The sequence below is a fragment of the Meles meles genome, chromosome 2 (genome assembly GCF_922984935.1).
Source record: "Meles meles chromosome 2, mMelMel3.1 paternal haplotype, whole genome shotgun sequence".
Lineage (NCBI taxonomy): Eukaryota > Metazoa > Chordata > Mammalia > Carnivora > Mustelidae > Meles > Meles meles.
Window position 1 is genome coordinate 89,035,586 of NC_060067.1, and position 12,631 is coordinate 89,048,216.

The 12,631-nt window shown below is 37.4% G+C and overlaps 2 protein-coding genes across 9 annotated transcripts in view; one reads left to right on the top strand and one right to left on the bottom strand.

The window, feature by feature from the left end:
• The window catches only part of NUDT6 (nudix hydrolase 6), a 39,083-nt gene extending 36,519 nt beyond the window's left edge, over window positions 1-2,564 (top strand). For all 8 annotated transcript variants that reach the window (XM_045992398.1, XM_045992362.1, XM_045992371.1 and 5 more), the window contains one exon: window positions 1,899-2,564. In XM_045992398.1, coding sequence (XP_045848354.1) covers window positions 1,899-2,296 — 398 coding nt within the window. In that variant the 3' untranslated portion in view covers window positions 2,297-2,564. The remainder of the gene's footprint in view (window positions 1-1,898) is intronic.
• Window positions 2,565-2,697: 133 nt separating this feature from the next.
• Window positions 2,698-12,631, bottom strand: part of FGF2 (fibroblast growth factor 2) — a 61,591-nt gene continuing 51,657 nt past the window's right edge. The window contains exons 2-3 of the mRNA XM_045992401.1: window positions 12,474-12,577; window positions 2,698-2,947 (exon numbers count right to left, since the gene is read on the bottom strand). Of these exons, the coding sequence (XP_045848357.1) occupies window positions 2,762-2,947; window positions 12,474-12,577 (290 nt within the window). The 3' untranslated portion in view covers window positions 2,698-2,761. The remainder of the gene's footprint in view (window positions 2,948-12,473; window positions 12,578-12,631) is intronic.

The window sequence follows — 12,631 nt, forward strand, 5'->3', positions numbered from 1 at the left end:
CATTAAAATAAAAGTACAACAGAATAAAGCAGTTTATCTGCATAAATTTTTTTTTTAATTCTTGGCAAAAAAGTCTTGGAGTAAAGATTTCCATCTTGAGGTGGAAGGCGTCACTCATACCCTGATTGGAAAGGCACTTATCTACTCATTCAGTTTTTAGTCCAGTCAATGATATGCTGATTCAAATTAAACTGATCAAACTACCGAGGCAGTGCTAAATTCCAATCAGCTGATAAGGTGACTGCTTAGTAGGGTAGATCCACTCACTAGTCTGTCCTGTGCTTCCATGATACATAAAAAGGCTAGACTCCAAATGAAATGCCAGACTTTGGATTAGTGGTACGAAGAGTTTAACAGATAACAAAAATAACATGGTTATTTTTCAAGGTGTTAAAAAAAAAACATTTAAGCAATAGCTAAGTGAAATCAGCAAATTTAAGACTAGTGCCACAATCTGATTTATTAATTAAATCTAACAGATTTAATAACAAACATATATTGTATTCCAAGCTGAAAATTATTTTCCTTATTAAGAAAGGTTTTCCTTTTATTCACATACATTCTTTCGTGTTTTTAGTTTAAAACAGTAAGTTCTAACCATGTTTAATCTATGGCAAACCTCAAGGGAAGGGGAAGTCAGCATGTAGTTCAAAATGGCAGACAAATGTCTTATATTTTAGAACACTTTGCTTTTCCTGTGCATATTTCCAGAGCTGTTTCTTAGCAGGGTGAGGGTGGGGGGGAGACACACCCACAAGCATATGTAGGCAATTAAGACAATCTATAGTCAGAATATGTGGAAATTGAGATTTTTTTCCTTGACTTCCCCTTCCTTGCCTATTCTTCACCAGTAGGACTACTGAGAAGGCAAATATAATTTTCTATTTGACAAACAAGGACACAGAAGCATTGAATAGAGGTCTTTGAACAAAAATCTATGCCTGTGGCAACTGTGAAATTGGAAAGCTTCCAGCAAACTGAGCAAAGAACGCAGCTTTTTAAAGGATTTCTCATGACCACTCTGGGAGACAGTGACAGAACATCCCAAAATTAGAGAAAGCCCATTTAGGGGGTTCTTCTGGAGATTTAGGAAAAGCAGCCACAAAAATGTTAATGGCAACCAAAATCCTGCCCCAGAAATTTGCATAATATTGAAAAGAACCAACCTTATAAAAGGAGAAACCCTTGTTGTATTATAAAATTCTGTAAATTACACGTTTGTTTTTTTTAACGCTTTTGATAAAATAGTTCTTTGGAATCTCAAGGAACAAAGGAAGTGCCAAAAATTACCATACTGGGATTCTACTGACAGGATAACTAGGGGAGCATAACAGAATGGTTATAAATGAAACTGCTCTAGGATGTCAGAGGCTTGAGAGCCCCACCCAGGATCACCAGGAAGGATTTGAACTGTTCACAGCTCAATACATTCTGCAGCTCTACAGACTCGTGAGGAAGAATGAATCACTTTTTCTCAATACTGATGTGTGTATAAGTTTGGGCAGTTTTGATATATGACCACAAACAGGATAATAAGGAAGAAATATGTGGGAATATTAACTGCAGGAACCTGTGTTTTCAATTTTTGGGAAATAGAGCCATAATAATAGAGCCAGAAGAAGTTAAAAATATGACTCCCAAAGTATATAGGTGGGTAAGCCTACACAAAGCAGCCAAAGAAATATTCGATATTTCAAAAGCTTCTAAGATGTACACTGGTAAGAAAATACTTTGGTGTTTCAGGATGTCCAGAAGGCAAAGAGTTTATGTTGAACACTTTCTTAGGATGGCTTTTTGCTTCTCAACCTTTAGATAATGCTACTTTATCTGAAAATCTTTGATGATTAAAATCCTAAAAATGTGATTCTTACTGATTTGTACATCTTTCTTTTATGTAGGAGACACAGCAGTTCGAGAAGTTTTTGAAGAGACTGGAATAAGATCAGAATTCAGGTCCCTCCTGAGCATTCGGCAACAGCATACCAATCCTGGAGCTTTTGGGAAGTCAGATATGTATATCATCTGTCGCTTAAAGCCACATTCATTCACCATAGATTTTTGCCAGCATGAATGCTTAAGGTGTGAATGGATGGATCTCAGTGACCTGGCCAAGACTGAAAATACGACTCCCATCACCAGCAGAGTTGCCAGGCTGCTGCTCTATGGGTACAGAGAAGGGTTTGACAAGATTGATTTCACCATGGAAGAACTTCCGGCAGTTTACACAGGCTTGTTCTATAAACTCTATCACAAGGAACTGCCAGCCAATTACAGAACTATGACAGGAATGGATTAAATCCATAGTTACATGTTCTAAAAAATTTTAAGTAAATTGCACAGGCAGAATAATGTGTGCCGTACTATAAAAAGCAGTGGATATTTGGAGTTAACTAAATATCTGACTTTAATATTCTAATGTTTATAATTTTCATAAGAAACCTTGTTTGATGAAAACATGCAAATTTAAAAGCCTCTTTTCAAGGAAGCAAATGTATGAAAAAGATTGTAGCACTAAGTAAGCTTCAGTGGATAAAGGAAAATGCAATACAAAAGGTGGAAGTCTATACATTTTCCGGGAATTTTTGTTGCTTTTCTTTAGTAAGGCAATGGTTTAATGTTTACTCTTAGATAAAAAGGTTATCTGACCATTCATTCAAACTGAGCAGATAGCTGTACACATTCTTTTCTTTTCTTTCATTAACAAATTTCAAAAATATACGTCTTCTTCCATGTGACATGAGATCAGATGCTGCCGTTAAGATCAGCTCTTAGCAGACATTGGAAGAAAAAGTATAGCTTTCTGCCCGGGTCCTGTTTTGGGTCCAAGTTTATACTGCCCTGTTCGTTTCAGTGCCACATACCAACTGGAGTATTTCCTTGACCGGTAAGTATTGTAGTTATTAGATTCCAATCGCTCAAAAAAGAAACACTCGTCGGTAACACATTTCTGAAAAATAAAGGAAAAATTAGTAGTTACTTTTATATTTTCATATGAAATACTTACGACACTATACTGCCCGTTCTGCTCAACCAGCAGCGGTGCTCTCAGCTTGAGAGGGACAAACTAGTTTGCAAGATTCAACAGACCAAAAGTTCAGCTCAGCTCAGAATTTAGCTCAGCGGTGGGGTGCAGGAAGGAACACAGCAAGTCAGCAGAAGAGCTTTCAAATGCCTCTTCAGATGAAGAATCCAAGGACCTTCTCCAGCCCTGCCAAGGGACAGACCAGGTGTTTAGGCAGCAAGAGCACACAGATGCGATGGGAGCCGCCCTTGCCTTGGACTTGAAATACCCCGTGAACAGCTTTCACAAAGGGGGTTACACCCACTAACAAAGAGCACACTACACTTCGTAAAACGCACAGCTGTGGCTTCCAGCTCGGTATTCATGGTGCATCCATATTCCTCCCAGTCCACAGGCAGGTTACCAGTCAGGGGTCATTTTTACTTTTATCAGGGTTCCATGCCAGTGATGGAAGTAACCCAGAGGTAACCTTCCGGAAGAAGAGGGTTTTGTTAATACTTTACTCACAGAAACAGAACCAATTCCTTAAATTATAGCAATTTTTTTTCTAGTGGTTACCATTTCTAAGGCATAAAAACAATATTTTATAGGAAATAGTTAACGTATATAATGCCCAAGAACTATACTGGAACATTATATGATTAGAATTCTCAAAACACTAGTAGATAATGGAGAATAAGTAACATAGACCATATTGATTTCTGGCAGTGTCTTGCGGGAGAGGAGACTATTCTCCCTTTTTATTTCAGTTCAGCTATTAATGGGGTAGGGGTAGCTAGCTTTACAAATAGGTAACCTGGAAATACTATTCTAAGTAATGGAGTCTAATAGGCTGCTACATTATTTCAAGTAAGTGTTCAAAAATCAACTTCACAGGGTAGACTGATGACAGTTATTGGCCTCTGGGGTATATGTTGGGTGGGGGGGGGTGTCAACAAATGATTTACTCTAAGGGAAGAAAGGAAAACTAATTTTTCATATTAAATTAGGAAGAAAGAATTATAAACTCATAGAAAACCATATAAATTTATACATATTTATATCTATATATAAATACAACATGTATACATAGGTATATGACATAAACCTAAAGAGTTTACCAGATTCTAGCTTATTTCTATATACTCAAATCTAGGAAACTTCAGGGTTAGGAAAACACACATTCAAAAGACTTGAATCTTTCCGGATTCTTTAGTTCTAAGATAAACTAAACAGTGGCACAAACTGTGAGAAAAACACAAATCAATAAACAGAACAATAAAAAGAGCTGGCATAACAACCCAAATGAAAATGATCTGAATGTAACAGGCATCTCAGTCATCTAAAGTAAGGGTGTGGTATGAGATCCTATAATCTGCTTCTAGGGATAAGAATTTTACTGGGTATTTACTTGGCTTTAATGTTTTGATCACCTTTAACTTTTAAAAATGGATATACAAACTTACCTAACTTGCCCACTTTTTGCAAGAAATTACTAAAGCAACTTGTCTTTTTGATGCAAATAAATGACAGGTAGCATTACAAAGAGGCATACATTGCACAAGGACGCAGCTATGTGATACAGGCGGGGTAAAGAAAGAAGTGTGATAACAGTGAAACACTTATACCTAGAAAGATGTGGATATTCCATAGCCAATACGTTCACTTTACCTTTGGTGAAATTTATTTTGCTTTTCGTGTTAACTGAAGTTAATCTGTGTTACTTTGTCACTTTTCAGTGCCAATGATAAAAATCTTCCTCTTCCCTATTCCAGGTTTAAAATCAGGAGTAGAAGAAGCAGGCACAAGTAAAGAGTCAAAAAATCATGATGATCATAAAGATAACATGAAAGGTCATCACTGAGCTTCACAGGCTAACTCCCCAGAGGGAGACCTAACCAAGTCAATTTTTGGATATTCTGTCAGCCTCCAGGGTGCCCGACCTTGCTCGGTTGGCACTCCCTACAATGCCTGGCCTATTGGGATACATACCATGCCAACAATATCTGCCTTCTCAGCCAGTTCCTAGTATTTCAGAGGAAAGTAACAGTACTGGTGATTAAGTGGATAATACATCATAAACCCACTTTTTCTTTTTTTATAGAAGTTACTCATACCTTTACAAAACAAAGGGGAAGGAAGGAAAACTTGCATCTGTGCTGAATGTTCAGATACGTAAATTTACTAAACTATTACACACTTGAAAACAAACTACATGTTCAAAATGGTTTATGTTCTAGAATGTGGATTTGCCATCGACTGAGATAGGGAAGTCTATAAGTGGGAACAGGTTTTATGGGGAAAGATGGGGAAGTCAGTTTTGGACATGTTGTGTTTGAGATGAATATTAGGCATTCTAATGAAGACAATGTGTATTGACCACATACTATATAACAGACACGATGCTTAACCTTTTTTTAATCTTTTATCCTCCTCTTGCTAATGTGAACAGCCACAGAATTGGCAGTTAAAAATTTCTAATTTATTTGAAATCTTAGAAAATATGTTAAATTACAGCAATTCCGATGAGTTATTAGTCTCATTTCCCTAAAAAGGGAATGTAGATGTACATGTACGAGAGTAATTTAAATCTGTCAGGTGTTAGTGGTAGGGCGCACCAAAAGACTTCCCTGAAGGCTGCCCACAGGAACCAGCTTAGCTCAGAGTCCTAAATGATTTGTTGACAATGATAACAATGTGCCGATGGTTTTAAATATGGTTCTGAGAGTTTGTAGGGTATCTGAATAGGGAAGAATCAAGTAAAGTTTGGAAAAGCATAATTAACATTTTAAATGGGTTTTTGGCTAAGATATTTACTTGGAAATTCCAAAAAGAAAGTAAAGTGATATATTTACACATATTGAAAAACTGATCTAGGAGATGGTGGGAACCAGGCTTCTCACTGTTGGGAGTGAGGTTATAGACCAGATGGGGAGGCTAAAATGATTCATGTGATACTGCCGGATTAGGGTTGGAGACATTATTAAGTACTTACGTTTGTCTTAATATACAGATAGAGAAATAGTCATAGATGTATATATACCCAGGGTAGTATATGCCTATATTTCTTGCTCTGTCAGGTAAGAGGGCCTAGAAGCAAACACACTTCATCAGCAAAAAACAAACCTAACATCCAGAACTTGGTTTCTAATACCATTGCCCATAAGAGCAATGAGGGCTCCTTAGAGAAATGGCTTATCCTAGACTATAGTAAGGAATATAGAGGATGAACCTGGAGCATCTTGAAGGCCATTAGGAAGTGCTCAAAATCCTCCAAAATTGATGGGGATGTGTCAGAGAATATAGAAGCCAATATTTCCAATTGAAAAAAAAGCTCCCAATGACCATAGCAAAAACAGTTTGAACAAAATAAATAACACAGTATTGGATTATAACCCATAATATAAACACCCATGAGTGTATACTGATATAAATGATTGAATAAATAAATGGAGAACAGACAAATTTCTCATGCAGAAGAATTTCAAATTTGTAAATATTTCTCCCTCAAGGAAATGGAGCATTAGCCCCATCCCTTAAAGGTGGGCTATGTACAATGACTTAATTCCAAAGAATACAGGGTAGAAAGAGGGGGAAAAGAGTAACTTCATAGTAGAGACAAATAATACTTCAGCCAGATGATCAAGATTTTCATAAGTCATGACACAATGAGGAAAGAAATAAGCAGGGTAATTTCTCCTCCTCACTACCATCTCTTCCACTTACGCATCAATTGCACAAATCTGGCCCTCTGCTAAATGTCAGATTTGAACTTTATTGCCCTTTCCCCATGTTCTGTTTTTTGGATTGTTTATTCTTTTACAGTACTTTGATTTTTCAGTTTTGGCTTATGAGGGAGTTTGCTCAACATGGATCCAAAAATGCTTTGCTTACACCACTTCTGAGAATTAAAAACAGACATGATGTAAGTATCAGTGTTGATTACTTCAGAACAAAATAAAACAAACAAATTGTGAAAAGTTCAAAGCAAATTAGACCTTAATCTTTGTATATACATATAGGTTGTGTAAAATTTTATAAGAGTGGTTTCTAAAAGCAATAATCCTCATTAAGTAGTAAACTTTGCATTTAACCTAGTGTTTTCTCTCTCAAAAACAATATACATTCCTCTGTATTTTTCTGACAAACCTGATCAGTATATATAGTTAGTCTCAATAACTAAGCCCTCAAAAATCTATTTTCCCTACTTTGCTGTATATGTAGGTCTCATTTCATTTTTAAGTCCCCTCAACTAAGAAAGTTATTTTATAGGTTAAAAAAATATATTTTACTTTTACAGTAATTAAATGTATATATCCTCAGAGAATAAATTTTTTTCTATGTTTCACTATTATGGTCCACACAAGTTATATACACATTTCTAAATATCTTTTTTTTAAATTTTTATTTATTTATTTGACAGAGAGATCACAAGTAGGCAGAGAGGCAGGCAGAGAGAGAGGAGGAAGCAGGCTCCCCGCGGAGCAGAGAGCCCGATGCGGGGCTCGATCCCAGGACCCTGAGATCATGACCTGAGCTGAAGGCAGTGGCTTAATCCACTGAGCCACCCAGGCGCCCCTATATACACATTTCTAATATTGAGATATCATGTTCTGGATATCACGATCTATAGCATTATATAGAAATCAACATGCAATTTTCTAGCACATAAAGACCAGACAAATTTTCTTTACTAATGCCAACAATGATGTTGTTTGGGGACTTAAATGTAAAACTACAGTTAACCTCACTATATGCAGTTTTTAAGAACCTACAATTTTGTGAACACATAAGAAATCATAAATCCCAATATTTGTTCTGGACCTCTGTTGTTCATGGCAACAAAATTTATCCTGCTATGGAAAGGAGTAAGAGTCTGTTGTGTATTAAAAAACTACTCAAGTTAAGCCTCTAAATATAGGCTTTGGCAGTTAATTATAGTTACTCTTTAAACTTTCAGATTTTCTAGTTTCAAAAGGGGGCAGGGGAAAGACCCTTAAGAAATGTTTTCAAACAGTGAGGATTCCTTAGCCTGAAAGCATTCATGCCATTACTATGTGAAGATACTGGGGGAAAAAACAATCTTCTTTCATACTCTCAATTGGTAGCAGTCAACATAACATGACTCTTAGAAACCAAAATATTTTAGGTGTCCAAAGGAAATGAGAATGTTTTGCAAATCACTGCAGGAATCATAAACAGGGGAGAAGGCAGAGGAATCCAGGTATATGCCATAACACAACAGTCTGAAATGGGGCCAGGTAGAAGAGTGGAAAGAATTATGCCTATGGCAAGTGCAAGTTCATAAACCCCAGTTTCTCCAGGTTATAAGGGCATCTGCATCCCCACGATGGCTAGTGGTCACAACACTGGACTTATACCAAAAGTTGCTATTAGGTTTTTTTGTTTTGTTCAGCTTTTTATATGCTAGCTATCTCTTCTCATTGTCACCTGAGTGTGGTCTGTGTTGACATCCCTGGCGATGGTATCCTTTACCATCAGTGATTCGTCTCAACCCATTAAATGTTTGGCACAGATAACACTAATAGCCAAGGGTCAAGACATTTAATTCTTTGCCTAAAAGTTGTTGTTGTTGACAGCTCCCTGCCTATAGATCTGACTCAGAGAGAAATATGTCACTGACCCACCAACATCATCTCCTTGATTTGACGGTAGGGGCACTTCTCCCCTGAAAATTGACAGACTAATTTGAAAGAGATAGGACTGCTGCTGAAAAGTCAAGGAAGCAAGCCACATACACTGAATTAGGTAAGTCTGGAGATTAATTTGTGACCTTGGCAAGAATAGAGCCTATGATGGGAAGGACAACAACTGAATCTTGGCTGGTGCCGTTGCTCAAAGGAAACTGAAAAATCCCGAATTTTCTATTTATGTGTAACAGCTGTGACTTTGTTCCTACATAGTTTGTGATAAATTTCTAAGCACTGCTAAAGTAACTCTTACTGTATCAACTTGAAGGGAATCTGCTGTATTATATATGAATTAGCATATATCCAAAGAGATAGAAACGTATTTAAGACAAATAAAATACCTCAGTCTTGTGAAAGGTCCTGCTGAGTTAAGGAAGAAACTATAAAACACTTTATTTCAGAGCACTTTCCACTTCTGATGGCACAGATTCAACATTTTGGAAAAAAAACTTTCCAAAAGTTTGGAAAAACAGTTTGGAAAGCTTAACGACTATATACCAAGAGAAGAGGTCACAATTCTCTTAATTCTAACTTGGAGAGAATTGTGTAAGAATGAGAAGACAGTTCAGTTTTCATGTCTATTGTTCTAAATTCATCTCCTCTTTTATGGACCCCAGTGGTTTCAGAGATGCGCTTTAAAGTAGAATAGCTTCTGTTTTCATCACTTTGGACAAGTACGAAGCTTTTTCATCATTACAGATGAACGTAAATTCTAGCCTATGTTCTGGAGATAAAGAATCCCTCCCCTGAGTATCTTACAGGCCACCGTGATTACCAGATTACTGGATCTTCTAATCTCAGTAAGTGGAAAACTACAGGAGAAGAGTTTCAAATCATTCACTGAGCCAGATTAAGAAAGAGAGAAAGAGCTTTAAAAGCACTTTAAAAGACTAGTGCTGTCTACAGATAGTCATAACAAAAGCAAAGGTATGCATCTCCTTTATTTTCTCCACCACCTTCACTGTTTGACATTAGCCAAACCAACACCAAGCCTCTGCGGAAGCCATCATGATTCACACTACATGTGTTTTGTCACATCCTGACGTGAGAAAGTAGGAATAAACTCTCCTCTCAACAAACTCAAGGTCATCCAAAATTACTGATTCACTGTCCTGGAAATATTTAAAATGCTCCTTTGGTAGATTCCCAACATATTACATCACGCTTTAAGTTGACAACAGACTGGTAAGAAAAAAGACAAGAACAGTACAAGTAAAAGTCCCAAGTAGTCAATCTTTTGGGACTGTATTTTTTGCCCAGGAACCGCATCCATTCCTGAATTTGACTATTATCTATGTGCTGATGACACTCAAATCTATATATGGACACAGACCTTCTTCCAAGTTCCAGACCCACAATTACAACTATGTAGTGAACATCCCCACCTGAATTTCTCTTAAGCCACTCAAAAGAGGTTAAGTCTAAATTTGAACCTATATTACCTTCTCCCAGAACTTGCTCTTTTCCTCCTTCCCCTTTCTCATCTACCTTCTTATCCAAACCAGAAAGCTGAGGTTTTTCTCTCGACTTCACTCCTAAATCCAATCAATCTCAAGTGCTAATACTTCACTCAGTCCTCTGCCCTGCCACTGCCAGGCTTTCATCATGACTTGCTTGGACTATTACAATGGGCTTCTAAGTAACTGTCTCCAGCACTGTCAGCCCCCTCAAACCCATCCTCTACACTGCTGCCAGAGTGATGTTTCTCAAATTCAAAACAGACTGTGTCTCTTCTTAAAACTCTTCATGGCTTTCCACGGCTTGTAACACACGGTGTAGAATGCATTTCAGCAGGCAGTCTATCTACCTCTCCAGCCTTCTCTCTTCCCTTCCACTTTGCATTTCCTTTGCACTTTAGACTCCTGCAGTAGTGAATTATTTGTAATGCTACAGAAACACCTCCTAAGCCTTCTGCACCCATGTCTTTGCACATTCTAAAAGTTCTCTCTACCCTCATCTCCACTCCTCTGCTCCCTGACTGCCTGATGAATTCCTTCCTCTACATTACCTAAAATCCTATTGATGGGTCATCTTCTAAGACAAGTTTAATCACTTCCTTTCCTGTATTACTTCCTATGTCGTAATACTTCTTACTTCCTATTCAATATTACTGTGCATTTATACAAGGTATAGAAGGAACATATCAAAACCCTTACAATTATTACAAATACTGACACTTCTGCCTCCCCAGGATTGTGATTCATTAAGGGCACAGACAGTTTCATATTCAGCTTTATAACCCAGATGCCAATAGCATAGCATTTGGCACACTGTACGCTCAGTAAGTATTGGCTATTCTTGAAGAGGATTCTAAAGTTTATTCTACTACCAAAGAGGGAGTGCACACCATTACACCCAGAGTTGTTATTTATCCTGCAAAAGTCACACAAATTGATAATATATCAACAGAAATATATCCTTGTCAAATGATCAAGCAGATGATTGAAACATTCTTTTTCTCTGTAAGTCTGTTTTGGTACCTTCAGAAATCCAAAGGTTGTCACTCAGAAAAAATTTCAAAAAACTATGTGTAGGGGCACCTGGGTGGCTCAGAGGTTTAAGCCTCTGCCTTCAGCTCAGGTCATGGTCTCAGGGTCCTGGGATCAAGCCCCACATGGGCCTCTCTGCTCAGCAGGGAGCCTGCTCCCCCTTCCCTACCTGCCTCTCTACCTTCTTGTGATCTCTCCCTCTGTGTCAAATAAATAAAAATCTTAAAAAAAAAAAAACTATGTGTATAGCTTAAAACACCACAACTGCTCTAATATTGGCTCTAATGGGAGAAAGTTATAGCCAATATAACTGGCTACTGGTATTGGTATCATGTCTGTGGTTTGTGTGTACACACACACACACACACACACACACATTTTTAGGTAAGTGTCCCATCTACTCCCCCAGAGAGACTGCTTTATTTCTCTGCAGTATTTCCCACATACAGACATGTAATCCTGTTCTAATGACAATGGTGGGGTTGACAGGGAGGCTGCCATAGTGAAAAGAATACTAGGCAGGAGCTAGTACTCCTGACTAGCTGTGATAAGTAAAAAAGTACAGTCCTTGTCCTGAATGAGCTTATATATAAAGGAGAAAAGGAAGAGGAAGTAAAACTTTTGAGGACTTACTATGCATGACCTGGATTTTGACATTTGACATAAATTACCTAATTTAGTCCTCACAAAAATTCTATATTGATAGGATCATTATTATCTCTTTTTTACAGGTAAGGGAACTACCTCAGAATAATGTGCTCGAGAACACACAGCTAATATGTGGCCACTATCACTGTCTAGGTTAAGGATCCTCTTCCCCAGCTTGTATTCTGTACTGCAAACATTTTGCATGTGAAATCTGAAAGGAGAAACTTAAAAACTGATACTCAAAATTGTATATATATCCATCCCTCTGATCTTCAAACAACTGCGCAGTATAAAAATTCTTTTTTTACAACTCTAGTTCAATAGCTTTGCATATAAGTCAGTGAAATGCAATGACTTGGAGCTCATGCTCTAGAGCCAAGACTGCCTCAAGTGCCATCCAGGTTCTACCACATGTGAGTTGTGTTTCCCTGGTTACTTGTTCACTCAGAACTTCAGTTTCTGTATCCATGAAATAAAGAGAGTGGTACTATTTTATAAGATGAATATGAAGATTAAATTAGGTAACACTTACAAAATCCTTAATAAATACCAATACTAGCAAATTAACAGCAACAAAACTCACAGAGGAAAAAAAAAAAAAACTACAAAAAGGGTATTACTTACAGAAGCCAGTAATCTTCCATCTTCCTTCATGGCAAGATAGCGATTTGCACATACTCCTTTGATGGACACAACCCCTCTCTCTTCTGCTTGAAGTTGCAGTTTGACTGTAATGGAAAAAAAATCACCTTTGTGGCATCACAGAAAAAACACCTATCTGC